This window comes from Sylvia atricapilla, chromosome Z (assembly GCF_009819655.1).
Source record: "Sylvia atricapilla isolate bSylAtr1 chromosome Z, bSylAtr1.pri, whole genome shotgun sequence".
In the NCBI taxonomy this organism is placed as follows: domain Eukaryota; kingdom Metazoa; phylum Chordata; class Aves; order Passeriformes; family Sylviidae; genus Sylvia; species Sylvia atricapilla.
Window position 1 is genome coordinate 87,883,483 of NC_089174.1, and position 20,576 is coordinate 87,904,058.

General features: G+C 45.0%; 1 protein-coding gene across 2 annotated transcripts; it reads left to right on the top strand.

Moving 5' to 3' along the window:
* The first annotated feature begins 2,761 nt into the window (after positions 1 to 2,761).
* Positions 2,762 to 19,503, top strand: SKA1 (spindle and kinetochore associated complex subunit 1). 2 transcript variants are annotated; one of them, XM_066338796.1, is made up of 7 exons: positions 2,762 to 2,879; positions 3,682 to 3,785; positions 4,342 to 4,466; positions 5,432 to 5,523; positions 9,531 to 9,668; positions 14,023 to 14,192; positions 18,029 to 19,503. In XM_066338796.1, the coding sequence occupies exons 2-7, from the start codon at positions 3,686 to 3,688 to the stop codon at positions 18,175 to 18,177; spliced, it is 774 nt and encodes a 257-aa protein (XP_066194893.1). In that variant the 5' UTR covers positions 2,762 to 2,879; positions 3,682 to 3,685; the 3' UTR covers positions 18,178 to 19,503. The 2 variants fall into 2 exon arrangements, with proteins under 2 accessions (XP_066194893.1, XP_066194894.1); XM_066338797.1 differs by lacking the exon at positions 2,762 to 2,879 and having other exon boundaries at positions 3,667 to 3,785.
* Positions 19,504 to 20,576: the final 1,073 nt, after the last annotated feature.

Sequence of the window (20,576 nt, forward strand, 5' to 3'; positions counted from 1 at the left end):
CCCTCAGCGATCCTGCCTTCCCTTCCTTATGTTTCCAGTGATCCCAGCTCCCCTCAGCGATCCTGCCTTCCCTTCCTTATGTTTTCAGTGATCCCGGCTCCACTCAGCGATCTTGCCTTCCCTTCCCTGTTTTCAGTGATCCCGGCTCCACTCAGCGATCCTGCCTTCCCTTCCTTATGTTTTCAGTGATCCCGGCTCCCCTCAGCGATCCTGCCTTCCCTTCCCTCTGGTTTCAGTGATCCCGGCTCCTCTCAGCGATCCTGCCTTCCCTTCCTTATGTTTTCAGTGATCCCGGCTCCCCTCAGCGATCCTGCCTTCCCTTCCCTCTGGTTTCAGTGATCCCGGCTCCTCTCAGCGATCTTGCCTTCCCTTCCCTGTTTTCAGTGATCCCGGCTCCACTCAGCGATCCTGCCTTCCCTTCCTTATGTTTTCAGTGATCCCGGCTCCTCTCAGCGATCCTGCCTTCCCTTCCCTCTGGTTTCAGTGATCCCGGCTCCCCTCAGCGATCCTGCCTTCCCTTCCTTCTGTTTTCAGTGATCCCGGCTCCCCTCAGCGATCTTGCCTTCCCTTCCTTATGTTTTCAGTGATCCCGGCTCCCCTCAGCGATCCTGCCTTCCCTTCCTTATGTTTTCAGTGATCCCGGCTCCCCTCAGCGATCCTGCCTTCCCTTCCTTATGTTTTCAGTGATCCCGGCTTCCCTCAGCGATCTTGCCTTCCCTTCCTTATGTTTTCAGTGATCCCGGCTTCCCTCAGCGATCTTGCCTTCCATTCCCTCTGGTTTCAGTGATCCCGGCTCCCCTCAGCGATCCTGCCTTCTCTTCCTTATGTTTTCAGTGATCCCGGCTTCCCTCAGCGATCTTGCCTTCCCTTCCCTCTGGTTTCAGTGATCCCGGCTCCCCTCAGCGATCCTGCCTTCTCTTCCTTATGTTTTCAGTGATCCCGGCTCCCCTCAGCGATCCTGCCTTCCCTTCCTTACGTTTTCAGTGATCCTGGCTCCCCTCAGCGATCCTGCCTTCCCTTCCCTCTGGTTTCAGTGATCCCGGCTCCCCTCGGCCATCCTGCCTTCCCTTCCCTCTGCGTTCAGCGATGCCGGCTCCTTTCTCACCCGCCTTCCCTTCAGCAATTCCGCCTTCCGCCCTTCTTTTCCGCTCCGCTCAGGGACCCGGCCTCCCTTACCGCCTCCCTCAGGGATCCCGCTTTCCCTTCCCGCCCGGTTCCCTGACCGCTTCCCTCAGCGATCCCGCCTTCCACCCTTCCTTCCCGTTCCCCTCAGCAATCCCGCCTTCTTTCTCGCCCGGCTCCACTCAGCGATCCCGCCTTCCGCAGTTCCTTTCCGCTCCCCTCAGTGATCCTGCCTGCTTCTCTTCCCCCCTCTCCTGCCCTTTCTGCCCCGCTTCCCTTCGCAGTTCCCCACCTTCCCTTCCCTCCCGGCCCCTTCCCGCTGTCCTTTATGTCTTTCAGGTTTTTTTTCTCGCCTTTTTTAAACGTAACTTAGGTGAAATTACTTGTAAAAGAGGAGTGTGCCTAGTGAAGGAAAGAACCTGTTTCAAGCCGTGCGTTAAGATTACATCACCCAAATAAATGTGTATTGGGTGGGCGGAGAATATGCAGTAAGCGGAGTCGTTCATGTGAATTTTACCATGTAATAGATGTCACCTTTTACCGCTAGGCAAGCTGATTAGTGAGAGCTTCCTCCTTGCACACTGCGCTGAATAAACAATGTCTCCTTTCTAAGGCGAACTCTGTGTCTGCGTTCACAGAGCTCCTAAAATCGACTCCACCTTCCGGTCCCCTCAGAGCTCCCGCCTTACGCCCTTCCTTCTGGTCCCTCCAGACTCACAGAATTACAAGCTGGAAAAACCTCCGAGATCGTGCCCAAGCTATGATTGTTCCCCTTTTGCCACTCAGCCCACAGCACTGAGTGGCGTGTCCAGGTGTTCCTGAGACATCTGCAGGGATAAGGACTCCAAACCCTCCTTGGGCATCCCCTTCCAACGCCAGAACGCCCTTTCCATGAGGAAATTCCTCCTGAAGTCCAACCTGAGCCTTCCCTGGCACAGTTTGAGACCATATCCCCTTGTCCTTGTAACTGGCTGCCCGGGAGCAAAGCCCGACCCTCACCTGCCCTACAACCTCCTTCAGTACCCTCACCTGCCCTACAACCCCCTTCAGTACCCTCACCTGCCCTACAACCCCCTTCAGGAACCTCACCTGCCCTACAACCCCCTTCAGGAACCTCACCTGCCCTACAACCTCCTTCAGGACCCTCATCTGCCCTACAGCCCCCTTCAGTACCCTCACCTGCCCTACAACCCCCTTCAGTTCCCTCACCTGCCCTACAGCCCCCTTCAGTACCCTCACCTGCCCTACAGCCCCCTTCAGTTCCCTCACCTGCCCTACAACCCCCTTCAGTACCCTCACCTGCCCTACAACCCCCTTCAGTGCCCTCACCTGCCCCACAACCTCCTCTACTACCCCGGCTCCCTTCAGCGCGCATGCGCCGCTCCCGCCCTGTTTCCCCTCAGCGCTGCCCTGGCTCCGCCCTTTCCGCCGGGCCCCGGCGCTCCCCTCAGCGCGCATGCGCCGCTCCCGCCCTGCCCAACGCCCGCCCGAGCGCGGCGGATTCAAACCGCAGATCGAACCGAGCCCTCGGAGCCGCGTCCTCCCCGCTCCTCCGGCCCTTATTCCTCCTCCCCCGGCCCATCTTCCTCCTTCCCCGGCTCCCGGGGCTGAGAGAGCGCGACCGGGACGGAGACCGGTAAGCACAGGCGCTGCGCCTGGTGAAAGCTGAGGAGAAACGGGCGCTGCCGCCGGGTGCAGCAGGCGACCTCAGTCCCCTCAGAGTATCCCGATCCTCGGAGTGTCCTGGTCCCACGCAGGTATGGAGGGCGGCAGGTGTCTAAAAATGGGTTTAGAAAGAGCGGTAGTTGATAGTGCTTTAAGCCAAAAGGGAAATAAAGACTTTTTTAAAAATTTTTTCAAGTGTGAGCCGCCGGAGGGAGCTGTGTGAGCGCGCAGTGCCGGGCCACAGTATTAAATGCGGGGGGTTGTCGCATTGTGTAACTTTTTCTTTTAATCAATTCCTGTTTATAATAGGGTTAATTACTCTATTGTTATAGACAAACTAGTAATCGGTATATATAATGCTCTTTTTGATGCCTCCAGTCTTCACTAAACACTCTGCTAATACTTTTTTTTTTTTTTTTTTTGGCATTATTACGTTTTTTAAGAAACACACCTCTTTAAATATCAATCCTATGATGTAGTCTCCCTGAGACAGACTTCTAAAACTGCCTTATATAAGCCAGGTACTTCTTGGTTTTTGCAGTAAATTCCAACTCCTTTTTTAGTGGACACTTCAATATAGTAATGGTGCTCCCGATTTCATGAGCAATCGCTGCACTGATACAACACATTTGCACTGATGTGCAAATGATCACTCTGCATTTATCTCCAGAGTTCTGAGAAACTTATTGGCTTGTCTACTGCCAGTCACTTTATGCTTCCTTTCTTGTCTTCAGTTTAGTAAAATAAGAGATAATTACTCCATTTTATTGTTTCAATAATGTTGCCTTTGCTTCTTTGACAGATCAAGGCCCTTCTAAAAATTCTGCTTTTGTAGGCAATGTTTGCAACTTGGGTTTTTGTTAAATTCCTGCCTTCCTTTTTGTTCCCCTTCAGCGTGATGATGAAGGATACAGCATCCTCAAGCCTGGAAGATTTATGCATCCACATCAATGAGAAGATTTTAGATATTAAAAGGTGTATCCTATTGAGAGACATAGGTAAGCAAGACCAACAGCGGGGTTTGGTTTGCAGTTAAATCCAAGAAAGACCCCGAGGGGCTGGAGCCCCAGGAGAGGCTGAGGGAGCTGGAAAGGGGCTGCGCCTGGAGAAAAGGAGGCTCAGGGGGGACCCTGTGGCTCTGCACAACTCCCTGACCAGGAGGGAAGGGAACAGGCTCAGGTTGGGTATCAGGAGGAATTTCCCCATGGAAAGGGTGATCAGGAATTGCCCAGGGAGGTGGTGGGATCCTGATGCCTGGAGGGATTTAAAAGCCATATGGTTTTGACGCATGGGACACAGGTTAGTGTTGGCCCTGACAGTGCTCTGGGGGAATAGCTGGGCCTGGTCTCAGAGGGCTTTTCCAAAGTAAATGATTCCATGAACTCTGTTGGCTGTGCGGAGTACAAGGCTGACAGTTTGGCTTGCTGCTTCTCCTGGATGGATATGGTGGCTGGGGAGGAGGGAGTTGGATAATCACTGATTGTGAAGGGGAGGAATATCAGATTTTGGTTTTTTTCTTGGAGATTTTGTAGCTTAATGTTCCCTCTTTTACAGGTCAAGATGAATGCCGTAAATCTGTGGTCCATAAAATACAGAATAAGGTGATCCTTGTACATGATCTCCTGAATAAAATGGAAATCGAAGTTAAACAGCAAGAAAAACTGAGAGATTTGCTAAAAGTAATCTTTTTTTCTTTTCCTGTTCGTAAAATACTGAAAGATTCAAAGAAATCTTTGAAATGTATACCTTGGGTTTTTTTTTTCCTAGATCCTTAGTTACATTTGTATGCATGTGCTTACAAGAGAAGCTGGGGCTTGGAATAGGCTTGCTGGTGGTTTGTTAAGCAGTTCTCCAGAGCAATGAACATTTAAAATTGTATTTTTCAAGGCTTATACATAGAATCATAGAATTGTGGAATGGTTTGAGTTGGAAGGGACTTTAAAGTCCATCCAGCCCCACCTCCTGCCATGGGCAGGGACACTTTCCACTATCCCAGGTTATTCCAAGCCTTGTACAGCCTGGCCTTGGACACTTCCAGGGATACAAGGACAGCCACAGCTGCTCTGGGCACCCTGTGCCAGGGCCTCAGCACCCTTGCAGGGAAGAATTTATTCTTAGTATCTAATCTAAGTCTACCTTACTTTATCTTAAGGCCATTAAATAAAAGTATGTCTTTGTCACTGGCCTTGTAAACATGTCTTTATCATAATAGATACGGTGATCTAAAGAGCAGTTCTACTTACACATCTTTGCAATAGCTGCACGAAAGTACTCAATTAGAGTATTTGTCTGTTATTCTACTGTGTGTTTGCACTGCCTTTGTTAAGTCTCTTTTGGAAATGTAGTTTGGGGAATGGAGGTGGGTTTACCATTCCCTGACCAGACCTTGCTGAGGGTGTATTGCCAAAGCTCCTTCTGCCTGCTCAGATTTCTCTGACATTCTGAGGGCAAGGACAGACACTCCTTCCCGTGTATCTTTACTAGTTTCCCTGGGGAAATTATGGGGTCAGGAGGTGAGATGATGGGGAGAGAATAAAAAACACCACTTAATAAAGCTGGAAATTAATTTAGTATTGCCCCAATTTTACTTGCTTGATGTTAGTAGTCTGATATAATAGCTGATACAGTCTCGTGTTAATTTCAGGACATCCAGAAGGCTGCTGAGAAAGAGCAAAAGGAAGCACAGCACCTCCTCGAACACATTCCACCATACCTGCCTAAACCAGCCCAAAGCTGGTATGTGGTACATCACCCTGGATGTTCAGTTGCAGGGCTGTTCAGCTCTGCTCCTTTCATTCCACATTAACTGTGAAATTCTGGGAGTCAAAGTCGTTGTGTGTATCGATTCTGGAGCTGGCTCTTTTCCAGGCTTTCCCAAATAATCTGTCAGGTCATGTCTATAAAATACCAAGTTGTTCCAACTGGAGCTTTCAGGGGCAGGTGATGTAGTAGAGAGCCAGTGCTTCTCTGAGTCTGAGCAGGCCTTCCTTTAGAGTCCCAAACACACTGATTTTATAACTGCAGTGCCTACAGATTAATGGGTTAGTAACCCAAATGCTGGGTCACTAGAATTGAAGTTCACCACTCCTCTTCCAAATACAATTAAAACACAAAAATCCTCTAACTCAGTCATCTTTCTGTGGGACTTCCAATTGTGTTTGTGGTACTTCTGTTCTCTTCCCTACAGGAATCTTTTATTTATTTCTGCTAGCTATGACATCTGCTTGCCTTGGAGAGGGCTGTGGTAAGAAGCTTTTCAGAGTCAAGTAGCTCAAGTGTGTGAAAATTACAAGTATGTGAAATAACAGCTGTTAGTCAGAAAGCTTCTAAGAGATTTTAGCTCTGAGTTTCTCATCTCTGTCTCTTTCCTGTTGGAGCTGCTTTTTTTTTCTGGAGTGATGTTAGTGTATGTCAGGTGGGGTTACTTGCAGAGTCCTTTTACCTGGGGATCTCAGAGTTTCCCTCGTATCTTGTCAGAGAGCAAAGCATTAGATATTTAGATATTCAGTGAATTCAGTGGTTCCAGTATGTGCCCTGAATCTACTAGCCTTACTTGGTCTTGTTCCTAATGCCAGAGAAGCCTCAGTCTCAAAACAGGGCACGCGTATTCCAGCAAAGTATAAGGTTAAATGTGTGGAAAGAGGGTTCCAGAAGAGAAAAATTAACCATAATTTTTGTTGGAGTGTAGCAATATGGTCATTGGTATAGGTATTGTATTGAAACAGTTCTTAGCTGGTGAAGAGATGACTTGTGCAGAAGCTTTTTTTCTTATTCCCACCCTTAAACCCCTCAGTTTAGGAAACAGCTTCTCAAAATGCCTCTAGGGGTATCTTGTTCCTTTTCAATTCAGATGTTGCTTTTTGTGTGTGTGTGTGTGAAAGAATCGAAGTTTTTCAGAAATTACCACTTGGGTTCTGCATTCCTGTCGTAACTTATTTCCTTATTGTATGAAATCCTTTGTCTTAACTTTGTGTTAGCTCCTGGAAATCGTTTAGATGTAAATGAGGCTCGTTTGGTGATTGTGCCACCTCTAATACCAAAAGATTCTTTGGGATGTCAGTTTCCCTTACAATCTTGTCCTGCTTGTGATCAGGAAGTTAACTGTGATATAACTTCAGCCAGTTCTTCCCTTTCTACAGAGAGCCCACAATATGTAAAACCAACCAAGCTTTTCTGATAATTTTCTACTTATTGTGAGCCAGGTCACAGCTGCTGTTCTGTCAGTGTCAGTTTGTTGCTGAGTTTTCTTGAGTAATAATACATTTTATGATGATGCCATTTGTCAAAACACACTTTCTCCTTTTGTCGCCATTTTGTCACTTCTTGGTGTTCACTGTCTTGTGCAGTGGAGGGTCAAGGAAGTGTAAGAAGGGACATAATTGGTCAAAAACCAATGTATCAGTGTAAATGCATTTTCAAGCCTCTTCCCCAAACTCTCCTCTCCTGGCCTCCTCCCTTTTTGTTCCTCTGTGTCCCCAGATCTGTGGGGCTGTGAATACTTAGGGGGCTGTGGAGTGATTTTTGAGAGATAATGCAGAAAGCAGAGGAGCACTTGAATGCTGTTGAGACAGGCCTTGAAGTCCCTGGGAAGATGAAAACACCCACACAGAGAAACTGAACGCTTTAGCTTTAGCTATTGTTTCTCTCCTGTATTCTTGGGTTTTTCTCTTCTTGTTCACCAGAGGAATATCACTGAAATAAAAAGCAAATTCAATATCTCTCAAGCTCTTTGTATCACATGTATTTCTTGAGTGCAGTTTCTCATTCCACCAGAGCCAGATTTTGTAAGCAAGCATCAGTTCTTCCTTTCCACGGTTCAGGTCAGCCGTGAACTGTGTCTGTATCACCTCACTGCAGCAGTGCAGGGGCAAGGGAGTGGGTGGGAGCACAAAGGAGGGGTGCCTGGGGCTGAGGAATCCTCTAGAAAAGGTTTGTTGCAGTGTGATAGACAGCAGGAGACTGGAGCGTGGGAGCAATGAAGATGTGAACTTGCTCCCCTTGGTTCTTGTGTTTATCCTTTCATTCCAAACCCACCTCCACCGCCTCCCAAAATCCAGCCCTATTCTAGCTGGTGGATGGGGTCCGCCGCTGGGGACCCAGAGAGCCACAGCCACCCCAAAGGATGTCTCGCTAGAAACAGCTCTTTGGGGGTCAGGGCGCTCCTCAGCTGGCAGAGGGGCTTCTCAGCATCGGGCAGAGCAGTGATTTTTCAGCTTATTCCCTTGTGAGTTAGCCCCTCTTTTAGCCGGCCGTGGTGAGAGAGAGAGAGGTCTCGTATGGAATTTCTGCAGGTGGTACTTTATTGCAAAGGTACCAGCGAAAGGGATTCAGGGACGAGGAACCTCTGCCGACCAGAGGAAACTCAGGGGTTTTTATGGGACACCAGGGTGGGAGGAAAAGGGTACAGAACCAATCAATTGTAACAGATCTACATAAAATCCTAAAGAAGCTTATAGGTCTTCGGACAGGTCGCCGTAGCTAAGAAGTTTGTCTTTGTCTTAAAGGCTCTGAATGAAGTTGCGAAATTCTTCCTTAACTCCTCAACTTAGCTCCCTCCAGAGCAAAGCAGCTAAGTCTCCACCGGCTCCCACACACCCCCTTTCCCTTTCACTCCTGTTTGCTGACATTCCCGGCTAGCTGCAAGGTGCCAGGATTCGCTTTGTTGTTCAGAATGCAGACAGATGTTTTTCAGATGAGGACATCTGAGTAACTTAGGCTGCAGATGTGCTGGGCTCCAGGAGGGCTCTGTGTTGTGTCACGGCCCAGAGCTTAGCTGCTCCTGTCGCTGTGTCACCGAGCAGCAGGTGGCACTCGCTGTCCTCTCCAGGCGCTTGTGCTCCTCGGGGGTGGGACGCTGGAGCACTGTCGCTTGTCACATCGAGTGACACCTCGAATGCTGTCCCCGGGGTGGACAGATGGGGCACTGCTGTGCCGTTCTCTGCTGTGGGACTCCACGTCCAACAAGGATCTCTTGTGGGACAGTCAGATCCAAGCAGAGGATCATTTCCTTGTCCAGATCAGCTCTTTAGGTAATTCTGCTGCACATCCCAGTAATGTCCATGTGGATTTGGCCATATGGATCACCTTTGCTGTCCTGCTGAGGAGCAGCTGGGTGCATGGCTGGCAAATCCCTTGGGGTTTGAGCCTCTGAGCTGAGGGTGTAGAGGAAGGGTGAATTTATAAAAACAATGTTCTAATAATCAGGAATAAATCAGGAAATTCTTTGACCTTTTGGATCTTGCCTAAAAAATTTTTTTTTAGGTATTAAAAAAACCCATTCTGCTAGGTGGTGTTGAATTTCTTTGCTTCAAATGTTTAATGGATGAGTCAGGCTTCCCAAGATTTGAACCTGTTTCAAAGAGCTCTGAAGTATTTCAAATCTGCCCGTTAAGGCTGCAGCTCTGTGCTGTGCTTTATCTGATAAAAAGCCAGGCCTTGTGTAGTGTGAAATGTAATGGTACATTGAATTCCGAGCTGTGCCATGCTGCACTTGGATTGCTTCCAACTCACCTGCTAGCAGCCTCTGTAGCAGAGAAACCAAGAGCTGTGCTGAAGGAGACGATTTGAAACAGGGTAGGCTTGCTTTACTCATGTTTCTTTTGTGAAACATCATTAATTGTATTCATCCATCCTAACAGATAGGCTGCAGCTTAGGTCTGTGACTAAGCAGACTTGATAGTGTAGTGGAATTCTCCTTCCTACTTATCTGCTCTTTGTACACTGAATATTCCTTAATTTTACAGCATCACGGTGCCAGCTGTGAAAGACGAAGGGCAAACAGAGGCTGTAGAACCCATGCATGCAAAGAAATCTGCAAAAAAGACAAAAATCATTAAGGAAGCAGCATTAATAACCACGGAGGAGTTTGAAAGTGTTCCTACGTAAGTAAGCGTGGCTTCCCTCACACCCTGGAATATCAGTTTGGGTGGCACACAGAGGTTTGGGAGAGTCAACTCTTGCAGAACTGGGACTGACAGAGATGAAATATTTCATGGGGTGAAACATGATAATAGCTCCAAATAGTTTAAATGCAATGCTAGCAAACCTGAAAATGGAATGGAGTTAATTGGGCTCTTTTTTTATGCTGGTATTGAGAAGGTGAAAACTAATCAGTTGAAACCCAAACCTCTTACCTCAAAAGTCATTGTAATTGTATGAACTGAGATTTATTAGCTAACAGGTGAATCCTCATCTTGTTTTGAGAACTGACATTAAAAAAAAAAAAGCTGTCATCTCATAAGGTGAAGGGTTAATTTATATATAGAAGGAAAAATAATGGTAAATGCTGGTTTTATTTGACCCAGCTATTGGTTTCTGAAAACTTCAAGTCTTGACTTACCAATCTGTTTTGAGACAGGAAAAGCTATCAGACTTAAGAGCCAAAAAACACTATGCACTGAAATTCTCATATTTCTGGAATAGAAAGCTGTGGGTGTTTTCCCCTAACATCAGAACTTGATTAATGGCTATCCTTGTCTGAAGTCTGACATATAAGAATAACTTCTTAAATGGCATTTGGGTGGCATGGGTAAATGTTTCTGCAAAAATAAGAAATCTCTCTTGATGCCTAAGGCTAAATTGTTATTGAGATTCTAGATTCACTGTGTTCCCTGACAATATCTGTTCCTGTTTCAATAAGAAATATGTTTTTGAGTCTGTACTTTACTCGAGGCTTTCCAATAATTTTTCTGTAGCCTTCAAAATTTTCAGGTGAGTAATGCCTGTTTTCTTCCTCATCCTGAATGCTGAGCTAATGATAAAGGACTTCTGGTTACTTCTTAGAAGAGCATGCACCTGGTATTTTTATTCTGCAGAACACTTCATGTACTTTGTGGATTTACTCCCTGAGGTAGTTCTCTCCTGATAAAATTATGAGAGGATAAAGCTGGAGCATGGGAATTTTTTGTCTTTATCTCTGCTGTGGCAAGAGAAATTCCAGACAAATACTGTTTTAACTTGCTATGATCTTCCACATCACAAGACATGTGGGAGAACACTTGGGGCACGGTTTAGTGGTGACCTTGGCTGTGCTGAGGGAAAGGCTGGACTCTGTGATCTCAGCGGGCTTTTCCAACCTAAAGCAGTTTATGATAATCCTTGAAAGTGGGAGGTTTTCCACTGCTGTTCCTGGGTGTGGAGGATGGGGACAGAGGCCAGAGGGATCCTGTTCCTATTCATTACAGATTCACAAATCCACAGAACAAGCTGAGTTGGATGGCACCCGTTGTGGAAATGTTGCAGCTGTGTTGGAAGACACCCATTATGGAAAGGTTGCAGCTTAGGCTGTGCTGGTAGAGCTCTAGAAATAATTTGATTTTATTCAGATGGGAGAAGGATGTTTGTTCTGTGGAGGAAAATTTACATGAATTTCCATAGATCTATTAATCTACCAGTATTCCTGTTGCCTGGCAATGTTGTAGTACAAGATTGAGGGAGTACTTGCTATTTCACATACTGATTGACCAAATCTGAGCAGCAAATGCTTGTAATACAAATTCTCTTAGACTGAATGTATTTTCTTGGAAGAATGAGAACTTGGTTCAGGGCCCAGTTCTTCAGGTGAACACTAGAGGTGGGAGGTGGTCACTGAAAAATTGAGGCTGTTTTCACTTGCTTTGTGCTGAGCATGAAGGAAAACCTATTCCTAACACCATCAGGCTGCTAAAAGGGACACACAGGCTTCAGTGGCTTCATAGTCCTAGGACTGGGCAGCTGGCATTTAGCAAAAGTACATGCTGTGTTAAGGGCAGGTGTGGAGCACCCTGATCAAACAGAACACTTTGCACAGTGAAAAAACTTGCAAATTACCTTACCCTTCAAATCTGTTGCAGGAAGGTGTTCTTTGGAGGAAGATAAGGGCACTTCAAAGTGACTGTCTTTGTTAACTCCTGACTTTGAGGCATAGGAAAATGCTTGCTTTATTCTCTGTCTGGAATTGTTACTGCTTTCTAAAATTCTTACTGCTGAAAGTATTTTGGATCCTGTGCATTCATTATAACTCTCAAGTCTCAGAAGATGGTGGCTTGGGAGAATACATGGCTATTTTAGCCTAACCATTTTTGAGGGAGCAGGGGGTGGCCATTACAAACTTTATCTCTTTTAGAGTGGTATATTTGCAATATGTTTGAAAAGATGTTATTCTTTTCTCTGAGGAACACAGCACTGTGCTCTGGTTCTCATACCTAAAGAAAAATGCTTTGAAAAAGGGCTTAAAAAGAATGTGGATTTTAAAAAGAAACTGACCAGTTTTGGTTTTTTTAAAGAAGAGTTTTGAACTTTATTGCATTTGGAATAGGGAAGCAGATTTTAAGGTGATTTTAAATCTAAATTAAATGCCTGAATTTGGAACTTCTCAAGTTTGTGTTTTTATATGAGTGTACGTATGGACTGAAATAAATGTCAGCTTTAATGGGTTTGCCAGCCATGGTTGGGTAGGAACATGGGAGGGCTGTGAGACAGCTGGAGTTTTCATGATCCTTATTTATGCACAGAACAAAAATTCCATTTGGTTTTGACAGAGTTTAATTTCAGATTAAAGCATCTTGGAAGCCTGAGAGCCACTCAAAAGAGCATTTGTTTTTCAGTTTTAGGCACCCTCATCCTGCCTCTCTGTTTCAGCTTTGGGATGAGCTGAGGTGCTCCCTTGGCTTTATTCAGTGTGTTCACTGCCTGTGTGTTGACAGAGGGAGCACAAGAACTTAAATAAAGGTATTTTATAGCTCTGGGCTCAGCCTTCCTCACTGTGCAGGCTCCCCGGTGGTGCAGGGAGGCAGAGAGAGCAATAAGCAGCAGTTAATGCACTCAGGGAAAGCCTTGCTGTGGTTGCAGGCTGTGTTTGTGCTGTGGCTGCATTTCAGGGGTGGCAGTACTGCTTTTATTACTGTGCGAAGTAGAGCCTTTTTATAGCTACGAGATGGCTACACGTCCAAGGCTGAATTAATCCAACTATCAATAAAGCTGAAGGCTGGTTGCAATATCTTAGTGGCTACTAGGTTTCAAACTCGGTTTGGAGGCAGAGCAGTTGCTTTTAATTCAGTTTTTACACACCTCCTGCCGGCCTGTTTCCCTGGCTGCTGTTGAAACCTACAGCACTTACTTTGAGTTGGCAATTGCAGAATGCCTGCCCAAATTCTGGTTTGGAATACTGAACTTGTTATTGATTATCTACTTCTGCTTTGAATTCTTTGTATGCTCTCCAAAGATTGATCCTGCCTGTTCAGATTAAAACGAGGGGAGAACTTGCTGTTCATTGATCTTTTCAGTCTTGCTGTCCCACAGCTTTTAGCCACCTGCTCCACTTACCTAAAGCATTCATTCTTAAAATGAATTGTGACATTTGTGTGATTCCTCACGTCTACAAACCAATACTGAAGGAGACACAAACAGCCAGGTTTGGTTTGTTGTAGCAGCTGAATGAAGGCCACAGGACAATGCAGGTTGCAAGGCTGGCCTGGCTCTTACTGCCATTTTGGGGGTTGTGTTGTATTTAGCTTACTGCTTGTCATTTGAGTTTCAGATTTTATTTTTATATAATGGTTTCTCAGTGTGCAGCACAGTTCCTTTTCCTTGAAGGCATGGCTTTACATCTATAAATACTGAATAGCCTTACTTGCAAATATTCCAGTGTTCTAGTATTTCCACATCACTTTGTTCCTTATCTTCTGTGCTTCCTGTACCTCTAGGCTGTTATCAAGAGACCTTATTCTTCTAGTACTGGTATTATGAAATGCTCTGAGAGTTCAGAAACTGATGCTGGTGCTGCAGAACCGTATCTGTACAGCTCAGTAGGCTGCTCAAATACAGAATGCAACACAAAACTATTAGTTCTTCAAAAAAAAACCCAGATAATCACTGAATCACAGGATTACTCGGTTGGAAGAGACCTCATGAGTCATGCACAAGGCATTTGGTGGGCCATTAACAGAAGGCACCCCAGAGGGAGGGGAGCCTGGGAAAACACTGCTCCAACAATTGGATCCATCAGTTCATGAAGATGGTGATAGAATACATCCTATACTACAACCCAGGACAGGTTCTGTCACGGCCTTTTTACCTTCAAGATTGTTAAACAATCAAAGGAAAGAACAGAATCAACTACTACGTGTATTCATTGGCACAAAGCAGGAGAAACTGTCTCTAACTAGGAATGGCTTTTTCAGTTCAGGCTGATGAAAGAGAAGAACAAACACGGAACTTTGTGACTTTCTGGTTACTGATCCTTATTTTTATTTGCAGGTATATGAAAGGCCGTCTAACCTATGATCAGATTAATGCAGTTGTTCAACAGATAAACAAGGCCGTGGTGGACAAGTACAAGATCTTGCATCAGCCTTTGAAGTTTATGAGTTCATCAGTCAGAAATCTCTACCACAGGTTCATGGAAGAAGAAACTAGGGATACAAAAGGTATTTTTTTTCCCCCTTTGTTGGTACCAAACTCATAACACTTGGATGTTGCAAGAGAAGTATAAAAATACAGGTCTTTTGTCAGTATTTCTGACTGAAGAGTTTCCCATAGTGATTGGGTGACTTTTTGAATGTTTTCATTGAAAATACATCCCTTTGATGCTGTGTCAAGGCAGAAACTTTGAGTGCACAAAGACTTTGTTTGGAATCACTACAAGTTCTGGAAAGTTTGATAACTAAATCATAGAAATGTTTTCTCAGGTCTTAAATGTGATGGGACCAGAACTATTAAAAATTTGTCCTGAAGTTGGTCAATCTGTCTAATTACTTGTGCTGCAATGGCTTTGTTGAAATGATAAGTCTGTCTGATAATCTTAAGGATTTTTCTCCTCTTAAAAGTGTAGAGGGAGTGAAAATCAAAATACTTTTCTTTCCACTGAAAAGCAAGTTGCACTTACAGTTTTTCCAAAAATATGTGGCACAGTGGACCTGTTATATTAAAATCTCCTTTTTGGCATGCCTTTCCTCTTGAGAAGAAGCATGTAATTATTCCTGGAGGGTTGTGCTGCACATGTCAAGCATAGTGATGTCCTTAGAATGCCCCCGTGTTTCCAAGTTCAGGCACAAAGAGTGGAGCAAACTCTCTTCTGTCTCACAGAAAAAGAGCTGTCTCTGACAACACCATGGCACCCACCTTCTGTTTTTGCCCCAGACAGAATGTTAGAACTTCTGCCCTGAGCATTCACTGGGTACTCGGGAGTCTCCTGAAGATACACTACACCTTTTTCTTCCTTTCTTCCTTCCTTTGGTTTTGTTTCTCTTCGAGACTCTGGATATTATAGTATGAGGATAACATCAGTGATTTTGGGATTCTAAATGCAGCTTTTCTGTAGGGAGGGAATTCTGATGTGATGGACATGCTGGCACTTAATTTTGAGACCTGTAAGATAAACACAGAATCACAGAATGGTTTGGGCTGGAAGTGGTCTTCAAGATTAGCCACTTCCACCCCCTGCCATGGGCAGGGACACCTTCCACTGTCCCAGGCTGCTCCAAATCCTGTCTAACCTGGCCTTGGACACTGCCAGGGATCCAGGGGCAGCCACAGCTGCTCTGGGCACCCTGTGCCAGGGCCTCCCCACCCTCACAGCCACCAATTCCTTCCCCAGATCCCAGCTGGCCCTGCCCTCTGGCCCTGGGAAGCCATTCCCTGTGTCCTGTCCCTGCAGGCCTTGTCCCCAGCCCCTCTGCAGCTCTCCTGGAGCCCCTTGAGGCCCTGGCAGGGGCTGGGAGCTCTCCCTGGAGCTTCTCTTGTGCAGCTGAAGAGCCCCAGGTGTCCCAGGCTGGCTCCAGAGCAGAGGGGCTCCAGCCCTGGCAGCATCTCCGTGGCCTCCTCTGGACTGGCTGCAGCAGCTCCACGTCCTTCTCATGCTGGGGTCACAAGGCTGGACACGGGACTCCAGATGATGTCTCAGTTGTCATACAAAGGTCATTGCTGTAAAGGGCTTTATTAAAAGCATTCTAAGCATATGCAGCTGGATAAATTAATGTGATCGACTTCTCGTTTTGGCTTTGATGGTTTAGTTTCTCTCTAAACATGTTTTGCCTCAGCTGAACAGTAGCTTACATTACTCTGGATTTCTTAACATACTGGCTTCATCAATTTAATTTACAACATATTTTTGGTATCACTGTTCCTATCCTTAGGACAGTAGTAAGGATTTTGAGCCCACAGTTGTAGAAGACAGGATGAACACTACAAAGTGCCTCCTGGGCCTGGAGTGCTGCTCAGTCTGCACTGTAGTCCTGGCTGCAGTGAATAAGCCATTCTAGCAATTGGAGAAAGCTACAGCTGGTCAGGGAGTTTTCTGTCTGAAAGCTGGGGGGTTAAGTCTGAAAAACTGAACTGTTTAATTTCTTTACGTGTCTGAGAGATGGTCTTTATTTTTTGTTTATCTTGGGAAGTTAGGAAATTAGGACATTCAGCATCTGATAGAGTGTACGTATTTGTGTGGTAGATGGTTTTGTTTAGGTTTTTTTGTGACTAATCATTTAGAAAGTCTAGAGAAAAGGCCTGGCAGGCTGTCAGATGGTTCTTATCTGGCCAGCACAAAAATGATTAAATGTCTTTATCCATTGCATTTATCAGGATGACGTTCCGCATTCATTGATTTGTTTGCTTAAATCTCTCCTGTGAGTGTCTCTCTGCTTAGAATTCCCACTGGTTCTCAGCCTGGGCTGATTGCCAGCTGACCTCTTCTCTGATTTCAAGATGAGAGAAGATTCTGCCTGGTTTATCAGGGCCACTTTCAGCCACTCAGGTGATTCAGTGAGTTTAGCTGTTTGTTTAGTGTGTGGATCAAACCACTGCCCTTCACCCAGCTCTGATTTCTTCACAGAAAAGATCCTGCTATGCTGAATGTTGCCACTCTGATTGTGAGCAAATATAAGAAGGAATCTACTTTTATCAAAATTCAGGACATTCTGATGCTCCCCCAGATGTAACCGACTGTGAAGGCAGCCTGCAGGTTATGTGTGGCCTCCCAACACTGTGGGGATGTATTGGTGTTCCTGGAAGTTGTAAATGGTCTCTATCCTACAGTAGTTCTATTTCAAGCAGTAATGCTGTTCTTCTTTCCTTTCCTAGTAAACAAACTTCCTACTTCTCATCTGTATGTGGATTTGGCATTACAAGCTCTGAGATTCCAGCAGAGTTCCTCTCTGGGGAAATAGCTCTAGATTCTGACAGTTATTGTCTCTGGAAGATTCTACTCCCTGTGAGACATGTGTGTCACCACCTCTCATGAGAGGCCCAGGCTGTGAGGAAACATGGTCTGTTATTTCTCAGCTCTGTCTAAGCAAGATTTTGGGGGACATTACACTTACAAACACGATTCTTGGGCCTTAGTTCTTTACCAGCATCTTTGGCTTTCCAGCTTGGATTAGCTATTTCCCACTGAAACTAGAAGGACTTAATAGGAGGAAGAGATGCTCCATCTTTTCTAAGATGTCACTGCCTCTGTCTTAAGGATAAAACAAGGAGGGAGAGTACTGTCTTCTTTTTCCAAGCTGGAACACCCCTTCCCTTGTGTCCTCCTTCCTGTTAGACTTGGAAGCATGATACTACACACAGTTCAGGAATCATTTATGTTGGAAAAGGCCTCTGAGATCACAAATCCCAGCTGCCAACCAAGCACTGTGTTCACCACAAAGCCATGCCATCAAGGGGCACATTCACATGTTTTTTTGAACACTCTCAGGGATGGTAACTCCACCACTGTCCTTGGCAGCCTGAATTTTAATGACAATTTGCTTATGGAAGTAATTAATCAACTACAAGAAGAGGTGAGCTCTCAGCTCTGATGCAGAACTTCCCTGTGCCACTTTCTTGGAGACACAGGGACAATGCTGCAAGTGGTTAGTCTTTTCCTGTCATTTTCTTAAATAATGATGAATTATTCTTTTCCAAATCTGATAGAAGTCAAGAGAAGGGTGGGCTGCATGGCTCTGATGAATGCAGGGCTCTGTCCTTATGGCCAAGATCTAATTCCAGAACCTGAGTGCCTGCTTGGAGTCAGAGCTCACAGAGTGGCACCTGTGGATGATGCAGAGCATCTGAACTTCATGGGAAGGCTGGCAATTCTCCTTCTGATGACAGATTTTAAAAGTAGAACAAAGTTCCCAATATAGTGTGAAGCCATCCTACAGCTGACTGTAGAATTATGAATTGTAGATTGTGGAATTATGAAGAAGAGGCTGTGCTGTCGCTTGTGTAATGCTGAGTGTATCCTACAACAGAGCCATTCCTGTAACAAAACTGCTGTTTTGTTTTCCAGGAGAGTTTTTTATCGTGGAGGCCGACATCAAGGAGTTCACTCAGCTGAAGCTGGATAAACGCTTCCACAACATCCTCAGCATCCTGAGGCACTGCCAGAGGGTGAGAGAGGTGCGCACCTCGGGGCTCATCCGCTATGTCATCTGCTGACCAGGACAGAGACCTGCAGCCTGTATCCTTGTCTCCACACAGCAGCTTCCAGGGATGACAGTGGTTCTCAGGCATCTGCTCTAAATTAGGGGTGGCATTTAAATATTTGAGGTTTGTTTTGCAGAGTCAAGGGGAGCTACAAACTCGAACCAGACAGGCAGCTGGCTACAGGGGGTTCATCACATTTTCTGGTCAGCACGTGAAAGCAGGGCATGTTAATGTTTAAATAATTGAGAATAGATCAGGAAATTCTTCTTCACATGCTGCTTTGGTCCTTTAGTGTTTCTGAGTATTGGAGGTTAGGATTTTATTTTTTTTTCCTTTCTCTCGGAGATTTTTTATCTCATTTGTTGCCTAAGAGATAGGAAGGATTGATACTTATAAGAGACAGAAGATGTGGCAGGGGAGGAGGAGATTGTTCGGAGGGAAGAAAAGGGATGCAGTTTTCTACAGTCCCTTAGCTGGGGCTATTTCTCTTGGGAAATGCAGATACTTGAAGAGGTAATTGGACAATTAACCCCAATATGTAAATGGACTAAAACTTAAAAAAGTGTGAAAACTTGCGACTCGGTATCCATTTAGGGTGGAGCCACAGCTGGGCTCTTGTACTGCCCAGGATGTTGTCACAATCTGCTAATGCAAGCGGGGCTCATTAGCTGATTAAGTTCATTAACTGATCTCAGAGTGCAAAAAACAACACAGAGGGGATTTCAGCATTCATCCAAACAAATGCACTTTTATTAGTGCCCGCAGCAAATGCGATAGAGGGATTTGAAGGGAAACAAGGGATAGCGAGAAAAGAGACAGAGAGGGTGAGTATAAATCCTCTTGGTCTGGCCAACAGATGTGTCTTCTTCTGTGAGGTGATCATGAGGTTTTATTCCTTTAACAGTGTTACTCCTCTAACACTGCCTAGCCTCTGTTCTAGATAGCCTCTCAAGGCATCAACACTTGTTTTTTAAACCAACACAATGACTTGGAGTCTGTGTTTAAGACTTTGTGGCTCCTCAAAGGAAGTATCTGATTCTTTTTTTTTTTAAATGTCTCAAACCAATTTCCAGATTTCATTTTTGTAATTTTTCTTCATATACTAATTGTAAGTTTTGGAGTTTTTTTAACATCAGTTGAACAGGAGGTTCTGAGGTGATCCAAAGACTTTTAGACTGATTGCTAATTCTTTTGGTCCTGTGCTTTTCCATCTTTATCATGCAGCCCGATTTTTCCCTCAGATATTCAGACTGGTCTGAAACAGTAGGGGTTGGAAGTGAAAATATTCATATTTGTCATGAAAATGCAAGTCAAACTTGTCCTGTTTTTATAAAAGGTTTTCATTACAGCTTTTATTATAGGTTGCTTTCAAATTACTTTTTAGTGTAGTAAGGTTCAGAGTTGATCTATTGTGATAAATATAAACTCTGCAAGTAATAAAAACCTTTTTTATAAACTGTGTTCCTTCTTTTCCTTTCATGAGCCTATATCTGCTGTAATCCTAAAATTTCATCTAAAATACCCTTTCTTGTACCCTGTCAGCATTAACATGAAATTTTATATGCAAAATACCCCAAATGATCTTTGAACTTTCTGCTGAATTTCTAGATTCCCTTTTTGTGTGCACGTGTGTGTGGTGGTTTCTTTTTGGGGTTTTGTTTTTTTGGTCTTTTGCTCTGGAATTTTGGGATCCAGGCTGTGGCCTCTACTCCGCATTGTGTTGGAAAATATCTGAGGAGCCTAGAGATTGTCCTTTGGTTCTGATGGATATTAAAAAGCAAGACTTGATAGTATACACCATAATCCTGGTTTTGGCTACTCACTGTAGAGTCCTGTCAGTTTTTTTCTCTTCAGATGTCACTAAACAGGTTTTTATTATTATCATCATCATCATCATCATCATTATTATTTCCTTAGTACTTGTTTTGTTCTGAGTAAGCTTGGTTGCTGCATGAATTTATTGTTTTTTCCTCCTTTTCGTGTTTTGTTGTAGGGATTGCAGTTTTTGCTTAATTAGATGTTGGTTAACAGCTTTTGGTCTGCTGCTATGGAGTTTTTAATTTTCTAAACTACTTTCCCTCGGGCAGATTCTCACAAATGTGCTCATTATTTTGATTCCCTGTCCTAACGTTATGTTTTCCTTCTCCCAAGTAACTCGGCCCATGGGTTGTGGTCACCTACTGTGCCCTTCCACTTTTCTTCCTCCAAAGAGAGGCCTTGGGTGCTGGAAAAGAGCAATTCCCTGGTGTCCCAGGGGCTTGGTGAGCACCTGTCTCCTGCCTTGGATGAGCTTTTTGGTGTGTCCAAGGTGTTTTGGGGACAAATCTTTCGCCTCCAGGAGCTGCCTCAAAAAATGTCTGTTTTCTCTGCAGGATGTGCAGTCATTTCTGCTCCCTGAATCACTCACCAGC